The sequence below is a fragment of the Perca flavescens genome, chromosome 3 (assembly GCF_004354835.1).
Source record: "Perca flavescens isolate YP-PL-M2 chromosome 3, PFLA_1.0, whole genome shotgun sequence".
NCBI classification, from domain to species: domain Eukaryota; kingdom Metazoa; phylum Chordata; class Actinopteri; order Perciformes; family Percidae; genus Perca; species Perca flavescens.
The window spans coordinates 15,575,272-15,596,712 of NC_041333.1; the positions used below are offsets into that span (position 1 = coordinate 15,575,272).

The 21,441-nt window shown below is 39.9% G+C and overlaps 3 protein-coding genes across 4 annotated transcripts in view; all 3 read right to left on the reverse strand.

Moving 5' to 3' along the window:
• ppp1r37 (protein phosphatase 1, regulatory subunit 37) overlaps positions 1 to 3,279 on the reverse strand; it is a 55,433-nt gene extending 52,154 nt beyond the window's left edge. The window contains exon 1 of the mRNA XM_028572123.1: positions 1,435 to 3,279. Within this exon, the coding sequence (XP_028427924.1) occupies positions 1,435 to 2,155 (721 nt within the window). The 5' untranslated portion in view covers positions 2,156 to 3,279. The remainder of the gene's footprint in view (positions 1 to 1,434) is intronic.
• Positions 3,280 to 4,572: 1,293 nt separating this feature from the next.
• On the reverse strand, positions 4,573 to 5,391 carry LOC114553162 (late histone H2A.2.2). The gene is made up of 2 exons (XM_028574320.1): positions 5,288 to 5,391; positions 4,573 to 5,060 (listed from the first exon to the last, which is right to left on the reverse strand). Exon 2 carries the CDS (start codon positions 5,052 to 5,054, stop codon positions 4,638 to 4,640), a length of 417 nt encoding a protein of 138 aa, XP_028430121.1. The 5' UTR covers positions 5,055 to 5,060; positions 5,288 to 5,391; the 3' UTR covers positions 4,573 to 4,637.
• Positions 5,392 to 7,375: 1,984 nt separating this feature from the next.
• On the reverse strand, positions 7,376 to 8,169 carry LOC114552759 (late histone H2A.2.2). 2 transcript variants are annotated; one of them, XM_028573794.1, is made up of 2 exons: positions 8,077 to 8,169; positions 7,376 to 7,859 (listed from the first exon to the last, which is right to left on the reverse strand). In XM_028573794.1, the coding sequence occupies exon 2, from the start codon at positions 7,851 to 7,853 to the stop codon at positions 7,443 to 7,445; it is 411 nt and encodes a 136-aa protein (XP_028429595.1). In that variant the 5' UTR covers positions 7,854 to 7,859; positions 8,077 to 8,169; the 3' UTR covers positions 7,376 to 7,442. The 2 variants fall into 2 exon arrangements, with proteins under 2 accessions (XP_028429595.1, XP_028429596.1); XM_028573795.1 differs by having other exon boundaries at positions 7,376 to 7,995; positions 8,077 to 8,142.
• Positions 8,170 to 21,441: the final 13,272 nt, after the last annotated feature.

Below are 21,441 nucleotides of genomic sequence, written 5' to 3' on the forward strand. Positions count from 1 at the left end.
AACGCCATCCAAGTCCTTCTCCTCACCCACAAAGCCCTCCATAACCAGGCCACTTCCTACCTCACAGACCCCCCCGTAACCTCCTCTCACCACCACTCAGGACCACACACCGTACCTGGGGTGACCGAGCTTTCACCATTGCAGCCCCCTCCCTCTGGAACTCCTTACCCATACTAATCCGTGACTGTACGGACCTGAACACATTCAAAACACTAATCAAAACACACCTCTTCAGATTAGCTTTCCACATACAAGTCTTCCATTACTCACCTGAGAGCTACTGGTTTTATTGTTTTTAATTGCTTTTAATATGCTTGTTTTATGTGTTGGTTTTATTGCTTATCTGTTTTTAAATGTGATATATGTTCTGGTTTTTACTGTAAAGTGTCTTTGAGTACCATGAAAAGCACTATGTAAATAAAATATATTATAATTTTTAAGAAAAACTTTAGATTTCCAGTGTAAAACACATTAAAATATAAATTAATGGTAAAAAAAAAAATGTATTTGACAAGGGACCAAGGTATAAGCAGATTAATGCCCAACACCTCATCGTATTAATGGTAAAAGTATTAACGGACGTCTGCGAGGTGTGAACCATCGCGACTTGAATCAGGACTGGGAGCAAAAATAAATGTTCAAAGAAATGGTAATTGAGAAAAAAAAAAACTTCTACAATTTTTGCTTTTACTAGTACACCACGACTAATGTATGTATAAAAATGCACAGCTAATGAAAATCTATTTGTCATGACGTTTTTAAATTAAAACTGATTGGGTAACAGTAAGGGTCGTGCCATATATCCTGCATGAGCCTCCTTTTGACAAGTTTGAACAAACAGGAACCTGCAGTGGTAAAATGGCACACCTCAAGGAGTGGTGAGATCCATTCACAATATGGCATACAGCACAGGCCTGGGCCTATATTTAGATATATATAGGTGTACTTTGGCTGTTGGGGAAAAAGCCAGACTAAACTGTTATGTTATTTATTTCACTTTGTAAAGTTATAAATTAACTTCTGATTGAAAAAGGGGCAGGGTACATGTGCTGCCTCAGGACTAAATACACTGTAGTGTGATCTGCAAGAGATGACGAGCTCAAACAAAGCCAACATTCCTAAAAAAAAAAAAAAAAAAAAAAAAAAAAAAAAGAAAAACTCATGACAACTCAAAGACAACTCATGCATTGGTGTCAACATACATCCACCAATCCTGTTTTTACTTGACTACCATGACAGGGCTTATTTTAAACCCAATCTTAATAGAGTGAACACCTTTTTATAGAACTTGAGAAAAAGGCTGTTAAAAGTCTTGATAATTAATCCTCGCAAACCATGTTGAACTTCCATGTTTACACAGGCACAATAGACAAGTAGAATAAATAGAAAGTCATTCACACATACAGGCCTGCAGAAACAAACACACAGTATTACCATGTCTCCAGGGGTCCTTGGGCTCCACAGCTCCAGAGATTATATCCTCATCTGAGGGAAAAGTCACCCTTTTGCCACTTGGTTTGTGTTTATCGCCAAACTCCTCCACCAAAGGGTACAGTCCAGCCTGGTCTGTGGCAGAAGCTACTGTGCTGCTTGTCTGGCTTGCATCTAACGGGCTCTCTGCCGTGCTGCCAGCTGGGACATCCTGAGACGTGGTGGACTCGGATTCTAAAGTTTTGTCTGAGAATGATCTGACATTTGTTGATTCAGTCTCCAACACCCCACTCTCATCAAGACTTAGATCCACACCTATGTCCATGTCCCCACCATCATCCCCTTCTTCCACAACAAACGTTGCAGGATTAGTATCCTTCATGTTCTCATCATTAGAAAAGATCAAGTCAGTGGGATTCACTACTGCAGGGGTGTCTTGAGCACTGCTCTTTCTGTTTCCATTGACCTCATCAATTTCCAGTGTGTCTTGTGCCTGGTGGTTGTCCTCCTCAGCTGCCTGAAGGTTGTCAGTGAGATGAGGCATCAGGTATGTTTCGGAGGCCTCTGTGGGAACAATGTTCTGTTTTTCTGTGTTACTGTCCGTCATCAGTTCAGAGATCCTGGGGGTGATCCCTTCTGTGTTGTTGGTAGTGTTGTGATCATCGTCCACATTGCTTTTTGTCTTGACATTGCACAAATCTAGACACTGTTCTTCGATATTCATGTTTTCATTTCCAGTGAAACTTGCGTCTTTAACTGTGCCAGACAGCCTAGATATTGGGTTAAACAGTAACTAGGAACCAACTGACATGGATAAGCCTGTCTCTGGCCTTTGCCTCACAACAATATATGTAAATGTGCACCTATGCTTTATTGGCCAAATTATATTCAAGTGCATTCAGAAAGTTATACGTATAGTTTAACTAGTTTGTTTACTTGGGGTTAAATGAATTATAGTTTTTACAATCCCCAAATCACAGGTTACTTTGGTGCATCCTTAAACATGTGATAAATAAAGTGCAATTTCAAACCAATATCAATACAAGAAATATGTGATGTCTACATGTATGTGAAATAGATACTGTTTCAGTAATTATTTATATGTCAAACCAGGCAACTTTGCTCAACTATCAGCTAGGCAGGCAACCACCACTTAATAATGTCTGCCAACCGTGTCCTATTGCTCCAAGTGGGAACCGACGAAATGCTCCCTGGTCGTCAGCACATTGCCAGCAGTATTTGAGAGGACCAGGACAGTCAATTGAAATGTACAAGTCACTCAGGGTGCCTCCATTACGCTAGCAAAGTGAGCTTACTGCCCGACACCAAACCAATTCATTTGCATGGATTTGAGCGCGCTAATGTTAGCTAGCTTGCTAAAGTTGTCGCCCAACAATGACATCCAGGCCCGTGTACGGTCGCATACCCGCTTCTATACGTGAGGTCGTCTGTTTCTCGCCGAGAAAGTCCATTCTTCTGTTTTAAGACAAATGTTTTCCGGCTGTAGCTCTAGTCTCACCCTCTGTCGTGCTGCAACTCGGCTCGCATCACAACCCTCGACCAGCGGCAGCCAGAAAAAAAAAACAGGCGTCACACTCCGAGCAATGAGCAGGTTTAGGTGGCTAACGTTAGCGCTAGGAAACCGTGCCGAAGCTACACCTGCCGGTACTGATGCGCTACTTATTGCGAAATTACAAAGATGTTCCGTAGGCGCCTCTCTATCCGGGAGAAGTACGTTGGACCTGTTTTTGTCTAGCGTTACCATTCGCTAGCTTGTTGAAGTCCAACAACTGTTTGTTGTTCACACGTCTAACGTCAGCACGTCGTTACCCTGCACGTTCAATAGACGCAGTGTTACAGACGGTTGCAGAAAAACAAACATAAAAAGGGCAAAATGTAAAGGTTTAGCTGCATATTTAGGTTACAGCATTAGCTAGGTCACAGCATACAGTTAATTAACAAAGCAATGTGTCGCTTGCTTTTATTGTAATTTTTCCACCCCAAAAAATATAGATTTGACTGTACATTTTTGGGAAAATTCCACATACATAGGCTACACAATCTTTTTTTCCTTGTAAAAGAGGTCAAGAAATGTCAAACACACACGAATCATACTGCCTAGTGACTTCACATTATTTTCTGTAGCATTTCATTTAATTATTTTCATTATCAAACCTGCTCAAGATGTGATCTTTAAGTGTTGCACATTTTTATTTTTCCAGTATATTTGAGAGTGATGGCTTTAGTGGAGAGACAGGGCTTCAAATCAACCAGCATGCAAGTTTGGCTGTAGTGGGGGTTTGAACACATCCTAAAATGTAGACCACCTACCTCAGCTGTTAATAAACGGCACAACTGGACACTTAGATGCCAATTAGACGTTTTTTTAAACCGCTGGTTTCTCAATTTCAAGTTTGCTTTTCAAAGTTGTAGTGCGAAATAAGCTTGAACTACATATACACCTTTATATAGCACCTTCAACCTATATACAGTGCATAATTTGTACTCATTGGCATGCTCTATACAATGTGATTTGAAAAATCAGGATGTTGGCTTACATAAACTGAGTTTGAGCATTTGTAGCAGATGAGAAATGTCAGGTGTAGATTTAATACTTTGAATTATATGCATACACATCTACAACAATCTTTTAAACCATTTCATTTAAACATGGGGCAACCCTTTAGTGGAAAATACAAGGAAGCGTCCCAACTGCACTGCTAGAATCAACTTTATTCTGACCTCGAGTCAGGTTTTAAAAAAAAAAAAAGAAAAAAAAAAAGCTGCTTTCTGTAAAACTAGCTTTAAGTCAGAGAAATCTACCTGCTTTGGTCTCATTTAAAGAAAAAAAAAAAAAATAAAAAAAAATTTGAAAACCTGAACACAAATCTTTCAGTTTAACATCCGTCACTTCTTACTGCAAACAGGTGTTGACGTAGGCTATTCAAATCTTTGAGCAATTACAGCATGACAAGGCAAAATTAACAACCTGGGTCACGAGCGCAAATAGTTAGGGTCAAAATGCATGACATTTCCTTACTAGTCAGAAATTTGCCCAGCTCCTGGGTACTGTAGGGAATCTTCGCCAGAAAGACTGCTTCCTGTGCCACATTCAAGTGTCAAGTAATAAAAAGGCAAGCATATGTTAAAAAAAAACTTTAATTTGTAAAACCTTTACATTAACAAAAACACTTTATAAGTTTACATTAAAATTCTTGAGACTGAACATCTTCAGCTGAACGGTCATCCTTGGGCATCTTTGACTTCTTGGGGAGAAGGATTGCCTGGATATTTGGGATAACACCACCCTCTGAGATCGTGACCCCTGCCAGTAGTTTGTTGAGCTCTTCGTCATTTTTTACTGCCAACAAGATGTGGCGAGGAGCGATGCGGCGCTTCTTGTTGTCACTGCTGGCGTTTCCCGCCAGCTCCAGGATTTCAGCGCAGAGATACTCAAGGACAGCTGTGAAGTACACTGCGGCACCGTTGCCAACTCTGTTAGCATAATGACCCTTCTTCAGCAGCCTGTGGATGCGGCCCACTGGGAAAGTGAGCCCTGCTCTGGAAGACCGGGACACTGAAGACTTTGGTTTGGGCACAGCCTTCTTCCCACGGCCAGACATCTTAGTCTAGAGTTAAGACATTTTTAAAAGGTAAATTTCAAATAAATGTAATAGTTTCACCTCTGAAGAACAAGTCATTAAAGAATCTGTGTTTGAAGGTCATAAGGCTAAACGACTAAGAGCAGCCTCTTTGAACATGAATTAACACAAGCCTGTAACATAATGCACAACACAACACATGATAAAATCATTCCTCTTTAGGTAGGACCACTCAAACTTGAATGACCACTTACCAGTATTCTGCACTTCCTTCCTGTTGAGACAGCAACGACAAACTGAAACACAGAACATTGCTTTTATATGAATCAGGCAGCCATTTGTTGATTGCTGACACCTGGCTCCTCTGCTACATGGAGTTACCTTGATTACCTACATTTGACAACGTTATAGACTGTTTGATACCTCTCACATACATTGTACTGAGTAGCACTGCAAGTGGAGACTTTTGTTTCTTGATGCAAAAGAGTAAGTTGTGCTTTTCTGCACAAGCACATATGTTCCCGTGGAGAGGTCCAAACACCAAACACCTCTGTGAACTAGATCACAATAACTGCACAACAAGTACCACTTGTAGCTCTAACATTTGTACACACTGAGTGGCAGTGGGATTACCTGAACATGCTAATGATATATGTTTGAACTTTAATAAAAAAGTGGAGAAGTGGAGAGAGAAGTTTCAAGTTTCAATAGCAGCAAATGAGATTTTAACAGCGCAGCCTCCCAATCAGTCACAGATTTGGTTAGATTGAAAAGACTTGAGGGGGATTTGTATGTTTTGCTTCATGAGTCCACTCCACAACCTTTCAGAGGCAAATATCAAACAATAAACTATGTTTTAATATGATGCTACAGGGGCCTCCTGCTGCGTATTGAGCCGTTTCCCTTTTAATATTAATATTTTCTGTTTCTTTACTTACTGACAAATGTGTATTTAAGGTAGCCTATATATACATTTTAGTAATGGTGTCTACTTCTGTCGACAAGTGTTTACTCCTGAACTTATCGTCCTCACTGTGTAAACACCTTAAATAAAATATTTGTTTATGCTCTCTTATTCCCCTTTGAGAAACACATGCGTCTGGACAATACTGCTCATAAAAGATAAAATATGAAACAGACAAATGACAATGTAGCATGTCATCTTTTCCACCCGTTATAGTGCATTTCATCTCCTAATGTGCTGAAAAATAATGGCAGTACAAACCTCAGATCATGTGGCCTGTTGCAGTTTGTCTTTGTTTTTTTAAACTCAAATTACATATTCTTAATGAAGGAGCATTTATAAAACCACACTTATTGCTGTTGTGATCATTCACTTTATGATTAGGTGTTTGACTGTGTCTGTCTCCTTGAGCGCCTAATGTGCTTACTAACAAACTGCTTGAAGGAGTGATGACTCAACTCCTACCTTCCTAACTTCTGCTTAAACTAAGCAGTGAAGTGAATTCTTGACCTTGGAAATAGTTTGACCAAACTATCCTAAAATCAAGGTCCTTTTCTTACTAGCTTTTTCCCCAACTCTATCACATAATCTAACTCAGTAGCAGTTATATTTAATCCATAACCTTTATTTAGCACAACCACAATGCACATCACCTTTTTCAGCAACTAAACTCACATTTCAATCTATCCATCCCCATGACAACTGAGTGATCTCTACATGCTGATGAAGTTGGTTAACTGCTGATCAAACAATTTCATCGAATGAACAGAGAGGGTTGATGTTGTTCAGTAAAAGTTAGTGTGTATATATATATATATGCACTATTAGGATTTGAGAACACAGATTGTTAAAGTGTAATATTTCATATGAAACTATTGATTTAAGATACACGGTCGTCACGCATGTGTGTTTGTAAAAGCCACTAGCAGCTTAACTCTGCGCCAAACTAGGATTTAAATTGCCAGTGGCGCACATGAACAGAGCAGAATGGACAAAGGACACCTCCCGTGGCTGGGCTAAAAGTAAATATTTTAATATCACATTGGAAGCAAACCAAGCCACATTTTATTTTTTAAGCAGGTTTTGCTTTTTTTGTTGTTGCTTTGATGCCATGACTGGTGGCTCTGTCCTTATCAATAACCTCATTGTCAAATTTGAAGCCAACCAGCTTAGTCCTTTGTACCATTTGCCTTCTCTCTCCTCCGCCCCCAATGTACTGACAGTGAGAGATTGGAGAGACAGACAATTTGACAGTTCGGTTTCACTTTAAAAACATGGCAGAGAGCCAATCGCAGAGCAGAGGGAAGACAAATTAAACGGGGACCTTCCCAGCAGGTCGTCCTTGGGAGAATGGATTGATGGGTTTCTGTTCAACCTCTCAACATGAGTACACACTTTACAAACAACTTTAATTTAATAAATTTGGCAAAACTTTTACATTAACATTAAAACTCTTGAGACTGAACATCTTCAGCTGAACCCTTGGGCATCTTTGACTTCTTGGGGAGAAGGATTGCCTGGATATTTGGGATAACACCACCCTCTGAGATCGTGACCCCTGCCAGTAGTTTGTTGAGCTCTTCGTCATTTTTTACTGCCAACAAGATGTGGCGAGGAGCGATGCGGCGCTTCTTGTTGTCACAGCAAGCGTTTCCCGCCAGCTCCAGGATTTCAGCGCAGAGATACTCAAGGACACCTGTGAAGTACACTGCGGCACCGTTGCCAACTCTGTTAGCATAATGACCCTTCTTCAGCAGCCTGTGGATGCGGCCCACTGGGAAAGTGAGCCCTGCTCTGGAAGACCGGGACACTGAAGACTTTGGTTTGGGCACAGCCTTCTTCCCACGGCCAGACATCTTAGTCTAGAGTTAAGACATTTTTAATGTAATTCAAATAAATGTAATACATTTTCACCTCTGAAGAGCACATCTTCTGTGTTTGAGGGTCAGAAGGCTAAATAACTAAGAGCAGCCTCTTGGAACATGATTTAACCCAATCCTGTAACATAATGCACAACACAATAAATTACAAACTCATTCATCTTTAGGTAGGACCACTCACACTTTAGTGATAACTTACCAGTATTCTGCACTTCCTTCCTGTTGAGACAGCAACAACAAACTGAAATGCAGACCATTGCTTTTATATGAATCAGGCAGCAATATGTTGATTGCTGACACCTGGCTCCTCTGCTACATGGAGTTACCTTGATTACCTACATTTGACATCGTTATAGACTTTGATATCTCTCACATACATTGTACTGAGTAGCACTGCAAGTGGAGTTTCTTGATGCAAAAGAGTAAGTTGTGCTTTTCTGCACAAGCACACATTTTCCCATGGAGAGGTCCAAACACCAAACACTTGTGTGAACTAGATCACAATAACTGCACAACAAGTACCACTTGTAGCTCTAACATCACACTGAGTGGCAGTGGGATTACCTGGGGCCTGTTTCACAAAAGCAGAATATATAAATCCAGGATAACTGATAAAGCGAGGCTTGCATTTCACGAAGGCCAAGCCAGGCTGAGGAGGAGCGACTAGGTCGAGCCAGGCTTAACTAATTCAGATAGATGCGCGTCCACGGATTTCCTCAAAAGATCACAGATTTACTGATGCCCAAATGGAGAATACGCATTGTACATAGGCTACTTTATACAGAGTGAGCAACAGCTTCTTGTGGAAGTATGATGACGTGAAACACATAATTTGAATAAAAAGAAAATAACACGGCTCAGATCAATTTTCTATAACGCTAGAATATGAAGCGTAAATATCTCTTTCACTCTGTTCCTCCCTCTCTCTCATTGGCTAAAATATTAATTTCCTAAGTCATATTAACTTCCACTACTCGCTTTTAATGCAAAGTGTACAGGTGTTCGTTTTTGCAAATGACAAGTGAGACATTGAATGGTTTCATTTAAGAGCAGTAGTTCATAAATGTATATTTTTAGACTATCATTTAGTCTGTCCGTTATTATCTTTTTCTCGCTGTTTTTTTTACTTTTTATAGAGGACAAGTTTCCTTCTCTACATATTATATGCCTTGCTCCCTGGTATATAGGGACATAGAAAATAAAGACACTGAAGAAATTGCACTGTAAAATCTAGAAACTATAAAGATAATAAAGTGATAAATTCCATGCACACTATTAACATGAATGGAACAGAGTATATTCATCAGTTATTTCCCCCCAGGCAAAAACCATTGAGGTGTCCTCTCCCTGTTGTTACATGAATGTACAGTAGCCTACATCACTAGATAGTTACTGGTCCAGTGAACTAAGTCTATAATTTGGGAGGATTGTACAGTTAGGATATGTTCTTAAAATTGTACAATCCTCCCAAATTATAGTCCCAGTTTACTGGACAACACAAATTGTGTGCTAAGAATGCCAAATACAATGCACATGGAAGCAGAACAAACATGATCCTTATTGTTAAAGAATAAAAAAAGAAATTATAAACTAAAATAATTGAAGGTGCATTGGGAAACTATAGAAATGTACAGCATTGTATGTATTGCCCTTAGTGACAATTTTATAACAACTTCAATGACAAATTTATAATTATAAAAAAAAAATAATGGTCACAACTTTAAATAATAACAGTACTTAAATGAACAGCAATATTGACACTATGTAGCATCTCACCTCCTAATGTGCTGAAAAGCATCAACAGCAGATGGCAGTACAGTCCTCAGATTTAACATGTGGCCTGTTGCAGTTTGTCTTTGTTTTTTTAAACTCACATTACATATTCTTAATGAAGGAGCATTTATAAAACCACACTTAATGCTGTTGTGATCATTCACTTTATGATTAGGTGTTTGACTCTGCCTCCTTGAGCACCTGATGTGCTTACTAACAAACTGCTTGAAGGAGTGATGACTCAACTCCTACCACTGTTTACAACTCAGTATCAAGTGTTTCACCGGTACGCTCAACAGACCGAGATAAACAGAGATTATTCATGTCTAAAGGTCTCGAAGGCAACTCATGACTAATAACCCAAACTTGGTAGCCCGTGTTTTTTTTTACCAGAATTGTTTGGTGGAATGTTTTCTGGTGAAACACTTCTTAAACTAAGAAGTACATTTTTGACCTTGGAAATCCCAATCCTGAATCAAGGTCCACTTCTTACTAGCTTTTTCAACTGTATCACATTATTTTCTAACTCATTGGATGTTTATATTTCATCCATAACTTTTATTTAGCACATCCACATAATGCACATCACCCTTTTCAGCAACTGAACTCAGATTTCAATCTATCCATTCCCATGACAACTGAGTGATCTCCATCTGCTGAGGAAGTAAGTTGACATTAAGTTGATTACTGATTAAACAGTTTCATTGAATGGACAGAGGGGGTTGATGTTGTTCAGTAAAGGTAAGTGCGTGGGTATAAATTAATTCTGACTGGAGAACACACAGATTGTTAAAACGAGTGTGATATTTTATATGAAACTTGATTGATTAAAGATACACAGCCGTCTATCTTACTTGTTACAGTATGCATGTGTTTGTAAAGGCCACTAAAGCAGCTTAAAGCAACACTATGTAATTTTTAGCTGCAGCTGTAGTTCCAATGAGACAACCTGTAGGAGGAGCGAAGCGGGAAAAGTTACATAGTGTTGCTTTAACTCTGCACCAAACTAGGATTTAAATTGCCAGTGGTACACATGAACAGAGCAGAATGGACAAAGGACACCTACAGTGGCTGGTCTAAAAGTAAATATTTTAACATCACATTGGAAGCAAACCAAGCCACATGTTTTTTTCAACATGTTCTCTCAGTTTCTTTTTGCTTCAATGCCATGACTGGTGGCTCTGTCATTATCAATAACCTCATTGCCAAATTTGAAATCAACCAGCTTTGTCCTTGCCTTCTCCCCCATGTACTGACAGTGAGAGATGGAAGAGACACAGAGGGACATTTTGACTGTTTGGATTCACTTTAAAACATGGCAGAGAGCCAATCTCAGAGCAGCGGGAAGACAAATTAAGCGGGGACCTTCCCAGCAGGTCGTCCTTGGGCAGATTGGATGCGATTCTGTTCAACCTCTCAACATCCTCCCAACACGAGGAGGACAGGACGGGACTCACAAGCTGTAACGGAACAGTTCCCAATGCATATATCTACAGCCTGACTTTCAAGTATGTAAAGTATAAAGCCAGTGCACACATTGAGGTGGTTCCAAACACAATTTATTTGCACTTAGTGGAGACTAGATCAGTGTGTACGCTAAAGTTTTTCATCATGTGAGTTGTCATCATTGAAACAAGCCATTTGTTTTTCGTGCAGCTCCCCTGAGAGTCTTCGTCTGGATAAAGGCTGAAGGCCCTCTCTATTTATTAGCAACAGTAGCTACTAACACTGAAGTCTGCAGTCGGATGCCGAGTGAGGAGAGGAGATGAAAAGGAGAGCGGAGAAAGGAGAGCCGCGAAATGGTCCAAACATAAGATTAAACTCAGAAATTGAAGGCAAAACCAGACACCGAAGCCCCTAACAAGATTTCTTTGATGTCTGTTAACCCATGATAATTTCAATAAGATAGTTTATCTCTCCCTTATATGCCATTTTTCACAAAATTGACTGCTGAATTTGCATGTAGGTCTTTTTCTCTGTCTTTGCACCAGACAGGTTGACAGGTAAACAGTTAGCTGACACGTGGAGGACTCTCTCTTTTTTCCCTGAGCAGCAATAAATCTGTAGATGTGGCTTTTAGGAGGATTGTGCTATTAGTTTGACTTTGCAGACTGGTTTTTCCCCTTTTCTCAGCTTTATAGAGATGTCAGCGGCGGACTATAGAAGATTGGGCCTGATCTTCGCAAAGTAATTGATCTTCTACATAAAACAAACTCAAGGACAATGACTTATTGCGCACATGCAGACACACCGATTATAGACATGCTTTCACATAGAAAACGGGGTGTTCATATTTGAATTTCTGACAACTTTCAAAGGGCAATAACCCTACTGAAAATAACCGAATCTCTAGAAATTACTAATTGAAGCTGTTCACCTCTTTCAACATATAATAGCCTATTCATCATCAACCATTTTTTCCTCATAATTTCCCAGAAGACAGCGATTGAGTCTCATAAGGTGCCTTGAGAGCAGAAAAAAAAGGTGTTAAATACGTCTGGCTACTCTTGTAATTTATAGTCAATAAAGAGACAATTAATGTGAGGTGTTCACACAGCAAGTAAGTTAGAGAGTGAGTCATTCTCTGAGTGCATCTACTTTAATTATGAAACCTTCTGGACACCCACAGTGTAGCCGGGTGTCCTATGGTCCCAGGATTCTTAAGTGCTTAAAGTCTGTCACCTCCTGAAAAAAAAAATACCTGCAAGACTGTGATTGTTTTTAAATGACTTGTCATGCAACAGCCTGGGCTTAGCCCCATTAAATAAAGGAGTAACTACTTTGAGAGGCAGTATCTCAAAGTTATTTCCTTAGTGAAATCTTACACCTTCTGTGTTTATGCTTCTTGTGTGTAGGTTTGTGCGTGTACATTTTGGTAAAACACTCTTGCTTTCTTGCCGAGAGTTGAACACAAAGATTGATGCCATTCTCATATTTGTCCGTTCAATATGCTACGGCCAGCAGCTAGTTAGCTTAGCACAAAGACTTGAAACGGGGAAACAGCTAGCCTGGCTCTGTCCAAAGGTGCTGGTAGACAGATTTTGGTACCTTCCGACTGAGCCAAGAAGACACCAGACACCACTAGTTTGCTTTTTTTGGGGATACGTCACTGTGTGCTACTGCGTAATGATTTGGATAATGTCAGTGCTACTGTAAACAAGAAAAACCTCAGTTAAAGTCAATTGTGTTGGTGCAAAAGTGGTTTTGGAGAGGCCGTTTAGTTGCCTAATGACCTTGTTGCTTTTGGCTACTTCAAGCCTCTTACTTACTTGAGGACCTGGCATCTTCACTGTGGATCCCTTCAGTGTCCATGAGGGGCAGTTTAGTTTACACAGAGTATTCCAATGAAAAGTAAATATAGAAATATCTTAAAAGATAGGTTCCCCCTTTTTATCTCTTTGAATAATATTCACATGTCCATGCATATTGAAAGAGTTTGGGTGTCGCAGCTATTGTGCCTCTTGTTCATTCTGGCCATTTAGAGATTCCTCCCTGACGTGGTTCCCATACAAGTGATAGGTCAACAGTCCTTGTTTTGTTCAAAAATTACTTTTAATGCTCAGCTGAAGCTAATATGATGCTCTGGCAGTCCGTGTTAGAAAATTCAAATGGGTATACACCAAAGTTACGTCTTTTTTAGTATGAAATTCACTCTTGTGTTTCCTCAGGGAGGTTTCCTTGCTGAGCTGCAGTGGAGGAATAGTTAGAAAAATAAATGGTAGCCTACTAAAGGACCATAACTTTGATAGGCTGAAATTTGTGTAGTCTAACTTAGACTGCTGAGGCCTCATATTAGCTTGGTCATCCTGCAATGGTAAGGTTATAACATTAGGCTCTGTTTCCAAAAGTAGTCCCTCCCATGCTTACTATTTCTAGAAATCGTGAATTTTTTTATCCTTTCCGGCTCTTCCTCTCTTGTACCATCCTCCTCTCCTCTCAATCTTCCTCATCTTTTGCATCATCCTACGCATCTTTTATCCTCCTCAGGTCCTAAGCCAGCTGTAATGGCTACCATATGTCCATACCACATGTCACCAGTTTCCCAATAAAAACCATTTCCCTTTTTAAACACTATGAAAACAGAGGGTGGACCTTGAGTGATATAAAATCATGGTAGGATTTGATCTGGCACCGAACACCTGTGTGTGGGGATAGACCAGAAGAAGACAGGCATCGCAAATCCACTGCCACGTCATTAGAGTAAGAACGAAGGACAAAGAGATTTTCCATCATCCACCCAGTCACCCAGCCGTCCATCCCACCTGTGCAAAACTCCCATTCCTCCCTGATTTTAATTCCTCCATCTGTTTTTCTCTTTCCTTTTGGTCTCTCTTTCTTTTCAGCCATAACTTGTTTTGGCTACTGTCCACTGTATAACTCTTATTTTTTTTAATGTAATTCTCTTCCTCTCTCTCTCTCTCTCTCTCTCCTCCTTACACCCTTGGTACCTCATCATCCAACACACACACACACACACACACACACACACACACACACACACACACACACACACACACACACACACACACACACACACACACACACACACACACACACACACACACACACACACCACATACACACATACACACACTTCATTTCTTTACATATTCATTTCCGCCTGTCTGTAATGTGTTTTGGGGAGTTTCCTGTTCCCAGCCCTGCTGCTTCCCTGAGAACCGCCATGTAGGAAGTGGCAGTCCTGGCACTAGTTCTCTTCTCCCCCTCCGACTGGTCACATCCCCACCTAGAAGCCGACAGAGATCGAAAGAGAGGGAAAGAAAGAGATGGAGCTCTGCCAATCGAGGTTACTGTCCATTTAAAATGACTGGTTTCTGGATTCTGTTACAAAAATTGTTGTTGCAAGAGCGTTTTCCCAGACAATATCACCCTCTTTACTGGACAACCTGCACACCCCTGCTCGCTAATAAACTCAGCATATTACTCTATTTCACAGCTGGAGGTTTCTTAGAATTTCTCTAATTCTTTTGACAGAAACAATTCCCAGGTTGTCACTCAGGAAGCTATGGCATGTTTTCCCCAACATAAACATGCGAACTTGAATCTGTGCATTTTATTTCAGATTGGAAAATATCTACTTTTTTCATCTGACATGAAGAATACTTACCTTTGATTCTAAGCTCAAGGGAACTGTAAACTCTCAGGTAATGAATATCTCTGGTGGTCTGAGTCTAAGGGGGGGTGAATGAGGTAAAACATAGCGACATCATAAATGTTTGTGCAGCTGATTTGGCTGTTCATTCGGTTTTAAGGCATGGTCACACCAGAAGGTGACACATTTCAAAAATTCATCTGTTTCTTTACGAAATATTTTGTTTTAAGAGCTTGGCGACATACTTGCTGGGCTAGTCGGTGAACTACTGTAGCTGTCGAGCTAACACGCTAACTAACTGAGATTTTTACTGAAGAAGGAAAAAAGCTCATCATGCTAATGAGAGTGATATAAGCCATTGTGCCATCAGATGGTCCCGCCTGCACGTTCCTGCTTGTCCAACAGACTTGTAATGATGGCATGCCTGCAAATAAAAATAGCATGTCAAGACTCTTGGAAAACTTTACAAATATAAACCTCCATGGATTAAAAATTCATTATACAAAGTAATAACTGACTTTGTTTGCACTTGCTGGTGTTGTGTCAACAGTTTTATAGATTCTTTTAAAATAGTGGTCTAGGGGGGAAACCCTTTTGCAATGCTGCAAGTTGGGCTCAATGGTGTTTAAAGCCCTCAACATCGACTTCAAGGCAACGCTGCGACTGTTGACTTCAAGGCACAGGCATCATTTGGCCGTTTCTATATACAGTTGTGTTCAAAATAATAGCAGTGTGATTTAAAAAAGGGAATAATGCTCAAAATCCTTAGAATAGCTTTTAATTCCATAATATCAATGCATTGGGAACACTGCACATTCAAATCCAAATAAAAACATGACCAAAATTGATCAAGTTTGTGTTCACAGAAAGTGAAGAAAAAGGAATATTAGGTTGTTCAAAAAAATAGCAGTATTTGCATTTTCTTTACAAACTCAAACATTTACTGTATAAACTGAAAAATGTCTCAAGGGTTTGCTTTACTTTGAATCACTGTACTAATATTTAGTTGCATAACCATTATTTCTGACAACTGCTTCACATCTGTGTTGCATGGAGTTGACCAACTTCTGGCACCTGTGAACAGGTCTTCCAGCCCAGGACCATTGCACTGGAATGTCGACAATTCCTCTGCATTACTGGGTTTTGCCTAAGAAACAACATTTTTGATGTCACCTATGGGATTGAGGTCTGGGGATTGGGCTGGTCACTCCATAACATCAATCTTGTTCATCAGGAACCAAGACTTTGCTCACTTTCTGGTGTGTTTTGGGTCATTGTCTTGTTGAAAGACCCATTTCAAAGGCATTTCCTCTTCAGCATAAGGCAACATGACCTCTTCAAGTATTTTGATGTATTGAAACTGAACCATGATACCTGGTATGCGATAAATAGGCCAAACACCACAGTATGAGAAACTTACCCATAACATGATTTTTGCACCACCATGCTTTACTGTCTTCCAGAGATGGCAAAAGTATTCACTTCTCGTACTCAAGTAGAAGTACAGATACTTGTGTTAAAAAATACTCTGGTAAAAGTAGAAGTACTGATTTAACTTCGTTACTCAAGTAAAAGTAACAAAGTACAGGCTTGGAAATTTACTTAAAGTATAAAAGTAAAAGTAGCCTTGCAAATGACAACCATTTTTTATGCAAAGCTACCTGGACCACATAAATGTTACTAGAGTGCAAGGTGAGAAACTTCAGTAGACATGGAAAAAAGGCTCTTTATATGCCATTACCTACATTTTAAATGGATGTCTGCCAATAGGCCTAAAACATCACATATATGATTATTGTGACAGGGACTGGGACTCGAGGTTAATAGGATTCTGACTGAGTAGCAAGATATGAATTCAATTGTGATTCTGTGAGAATTCACAGATCCAGTTTCTCTTTTTTTAGTCTTCCCCTTAACATTTAAAGGAATCTACATGTAGCGGTATGTGTGTGTGCTCAAATATGGCTTCTGGAAAGAAAATAAAGGATTAAATATGAATTACTAAACAGACATTAATTAAAAAGTTCCCCATACTTACGCAGCACATTCGCCAGGAGTCATTCTTGATGCCTAAACATCTCTCTCATATAACACCAAGGATGATTGTGAATGTCTTGCTGCTTGTCTGCTGAATCTCTGGGATCTCTCATGTCGCCATCCATACTACTAGTGCTAACGTTACCACCATCATGCTGCAATGATTTGCCGCAAATGAATGCCGCCGAATCTGTCGAGTCGTCTTGTAGTGGTGCGTCAAGTATATTCCCATCCAATTAGATTGAATTTGGTATTGATGACGCGAAAAATAATAACGGTAACTCCAGGGAAATTATTTCAAACTTGTTAGTGAGGACTAGATTAGGACTGTATTTAAATCTGACCATTCTGGTTTCCAACTTCGTCCCAGGTGTGTCTGTTAAAACACGGATGGAGACAACTTTTCTCTTTTGATGCTTTATTAAGATCAAGCAACGTGCAATCTAGCTAACAGGAGAACACAAACAAATCACTAACTTACTTTACATTTGCAAGAACTATAGACCAATACAACAACAGGCTTACATTACCTAGCAACATAAGTTATGCGACTTACAGTTCTCAAGGACGCACACACACGATCTAACTGATTATCCTCCGGACAGCATTTAGTGTCTTTTTCTTTTCTCTCATTTGTTTCTCCGTGTGGCACGCGGTGTGAGGCGCGTGTCCGCGCTATTTTCCGACAAGTAAGGAGTATAAAGTACCAATATTTGTGTTAAAATGTAAGGAGTAAAAGTAAAAAGTCGCCACAAAAATAAATAGTAAAGTAAAAATATCTAAAAAAGTATTTGTACTTCGTTACTTTCCATCTCTGCTGTCTTCACAGTACTGTGGCTTAAATTCAGTGCATGGGGGTTGTCGGACAAACGGCCCCTAGACCCAAAAAGAACAATTTTGCTTTCATCAGTCCACAGAATTCTCCTTTGGCCAGTCAATGTGTCCTTTGGCAAATTTCAACCTATTCAGTACTAGGTGTCATGTATTGGATTAGAGAGGTCACACGTCCAATAAACAGGAAGTAACGGGAAAATAACGTACGGGAATAGGCGGACGGCATGTGGCTGTAATGGGAGTGTTCAGACAATAAAACCAGTAAACGAAGAAGCTCCATGTGGTGATTAAATTCGGAATACACTATCTAATTCAGTATTAAGATAGGAACACAACACTAGGGGTGTCCCCGACTAAGGATTTACACATTCGAATCAGAATTGACGAATCTTTCTATAGTCTTTCTATAGTCGACTGATAGTCGAATCATCTGTGTGTGTGTGTGTGTGTGTGTGTGTGTGTGTGTGTGTGTGTGTGAATGGGTTGGGAGGGGCACGACACTAGTCAGCAGGAGGGTAACATGTAAAACGTGAGGGCGCGTATGGACGCCGTATTTCGCATCCGCCGCATGCATAACCGTCTCTCTTTTGGGAACTGTGTATCCTGGCTCAAGTGTGCGCATTAATTCTTTATAACCTTCACCGTCCACAACATTCACTGGCCTCATTGTGAAGCGAAATAAACTCTGCAATTTTGTCCGGGATTTCTCTTTTCCTTTTCTCGGGCAATGGCGGTCTCAAATCTAGCTTTCTTTGAGTTAGTTTTGGCGCAGCTCCGGTACTACTACTACTAATACTACTACTACTACTACTACTACTACTAGATGAACTGCTGTCGTCAGTCTGATACTGTGGGTGGATCTAGAAAAAAGACTAACATATTTTAAGTTCCAACATATGATATTGCTATTCGTAAATTAAAAGCGCCATTATATATGAAAAAGTAAAACGTCTTTATTGGTAATAAACATACCCGTTTTAAGTGGAAAGCCATGTGTGTTGTTGACGAGTGGTAGGACATGAGCTGTAGGCACAACTTGCATTTTACTTTTTTTGGATCTTTTACCATTTGAAAGTGCATCCACACTTTAGATTTTCTTTTTCCAGACATTGTTAAGTAATGTTAATCTCCTTGTCTGATGCTCCTCGTCTGTGCGGATCAGGGAAAGTGAAACTTAAATCTTTCACAGGGGTGGTTAGATTTACACACATACACACACGTAAAAAATATTTATTGAACTTTTCTTTCTTTCTTTTCACGTTTTTTTTTTACAGAATTATCATAATTAAAGGCTGTATATAACTTAATATAACCATACAAAACCAGTAGTTCTGTGTGAAATTAGACATTGAGCATGCCCATATTGCCAAAATGGTATGATCCTCGTTTCATAATAACACCCGCGAAGATCCGACTGTGAGATTGGTGGTCGAATTAGGCTCCGCATATCGATGCATCGATTCTTCGACTATTCGGGGTCACCCCTATTCAGTACATGTCTTTTTTTCAGCAATGGGACTTTGCGGGGGCTTCTAGCTGATAACTTTGCTTCACATAGCCTTCTTCTGATCATAACAGTCCTCACGGGTAACTTTAAGTCTTCTTTGATTTTCCTGGAGCTGATCATTGGTTGAGCCTTTGCCATTTTGGCTATTCTTCGATCCATTCGAATGGTAGTTGACCGTTTTTTTCCCCGTTTCACAGACATTTTAATTGTATTTTGTGTCTGTATTTTGTGAGGTACAAAGGCACTCTTTATCTCATGCCCCCAAAACTGCTGTTTTAGCTCACTGGGAGCTCTGGGCATTAGCTGCAGCAACTCCAGTTTGCTATGACCGATTCGGCTCGCTTTTTTTTGCTATCGACAGTACTAACATAGTTATAGCGATCAAGATTAACGTAAAAATTGGCTGGAGTTCTCCTTTAACCCTAACCCTAACCATTGCCTAATCCTAGTGCCTTCCAGGCTCCACTGCCTGGAAGATTAAGTTGGGGGCTTAAAACACCAAACACCGCAAATTGCCAGCAAGGCTAAATGGCAGTGTTGTATCCAGCTCTTATCTATGGTCTCGACTCTCGCTCCCTGGTGTCTGCGCTCTGACAAATGGCAAACCTGGAACTGTGACACTTGCAAGGTTGCTAATAGGACAGTAAGCCTACACAGTTTATTCAAAGGACCTATTTTGTACTATCAACTCATGTCAACAACCCATTTCTCTTTAGTGGAACAGTTTATGCTCAAACAAAGGTTAAGAGGTTAAATAAAAGTGGATGGTGCAACACAGTTTATAAGCTGTGACAGTATAGTAGCTTCATCCATTTTGAAATCTCTGGCTCTCTGTTCCCTCAGAGATCAGCACTGTCGAGACGACTCGCTGGTCTTTAGACCGGTATCTGCTACACTCTACTCTGATACATGGAGATCATGAATCTGCTTTTTGGAATATCTCCCTCCTTTATCATAACGGTCTGTTTGCTCTTTTCTGCATCTTTTGTTTCTTGTTCTTTCTCATATTTTGCCACATATTCCTCCTTTTCCTCCTTCTCCCATCTGGACCACACGAGGCCTCAAGTCTGTCCCTCCCTGCCTGTCAATATACATGTATATAAAAATAACCTGTTACAGGATTCAGACCCTTGTGCTGACAGCTCAAGGCTGTTCTCATGCTTGTGTTTGTTTGCGTGCATGTCTGTGTATATTTGTGTGTTTTAGAGGGAAGAACAGATGCTCTCGTAGCCTCGGGCTTGGTTTTCTCATTCTGGCTACAAACAGACCTGTGATTTATGTTATTCTGCTGTTGCTTTGGCCAAAACAAGACTGGAAGAGGGCTGAGGGTACAGAGGGACAGACTAAATTGCCACTGGATAAAGCAAAGCGTTGAATGCTCAATTGCAGCTTGGCAAGACCTTGGGATGTCAGCAGTAGTTCTAAGCTTGGTCACTACAGGTGCACACTACCAATGTAAATGTGGTATTACTACAGTGTCTGAATGAATAACTTACTAAAAAGTGCAATCTAAAAATCAAGCAATGTGTTTTTCTTATCCCAAAATAAAGTCAAGAAAAAGATGGCACTCTACTGGTTAAAAAAAAGGTGAAAGAATCACCTAATGTCTTTATCATTTTGGCGAATTTGACTGACGAGTAAAAGACATCGGTAAAAACAACGTTAGGCCCTCATTGGAGCATATCTGACAGCAGTAAGCTCAGACACCTTAGGAAATCAACATGAAAACAATCGCAACACCAGTACGCCTGTGAAAAAAAGGTAAATGAGTGAATAAGAACAAAATGAAATAAACAGAAATTGTCTTTATCTGGTCAGTTTGCTATTTAATTATACTTGAACACTACCAGTTGTTGAATTAGAATGTGAATTGACAAATTAATCAGTAGAGATGATTCATTCTGCCCAGCTGTTACGCAAACTATAGCACTGTGGTCGTTTAAACATCTAATTCTCTTTGATTAACATTTAAATAGCACATAGTTGATTGATTTTTATGAACCCTAATACAAACAGCAGCATTTTGTAGTTGCACACTGGTCAGACAATTATTTCATGTGTGATTAGCTGATTTTCCTAATATTCTTGCTATTTAGCCTATTGCTGTACACTGTATATGTCTCTATAGTAGATCTCTCCTGCTGTGGTTACAATTGTCTATGATTTAATACAGTCTAGCCTTTGAGCCTTTGGTTCCTGAGCTGCTTCCTGTATACATTTATTCAAAGTGTGTGTGTGTGTGTGTGTGTGTGATGTTTATATAAAATGTTTTTGGTGTTTCCATGCTGTGACCAAACCAC

Bases quoted from the DNA above. Each gene is read 5' to 3' on its own strand.
- LOC114553162 (XM_028574320.1), bottom strand. From the start codon at position 5,054: ATGTCTGGCCGTGGGAAGAAGGCTGTGCCCAAACCAAAGTCTTCAGTG.
- LOC114552759 (XM_028573794.1), bottom strand. From the start codon at position 7,853: ATGTCTGGCCGTGGGAAGAAGGCTGTGCCCAAACCAAAGTCTTCAGTG.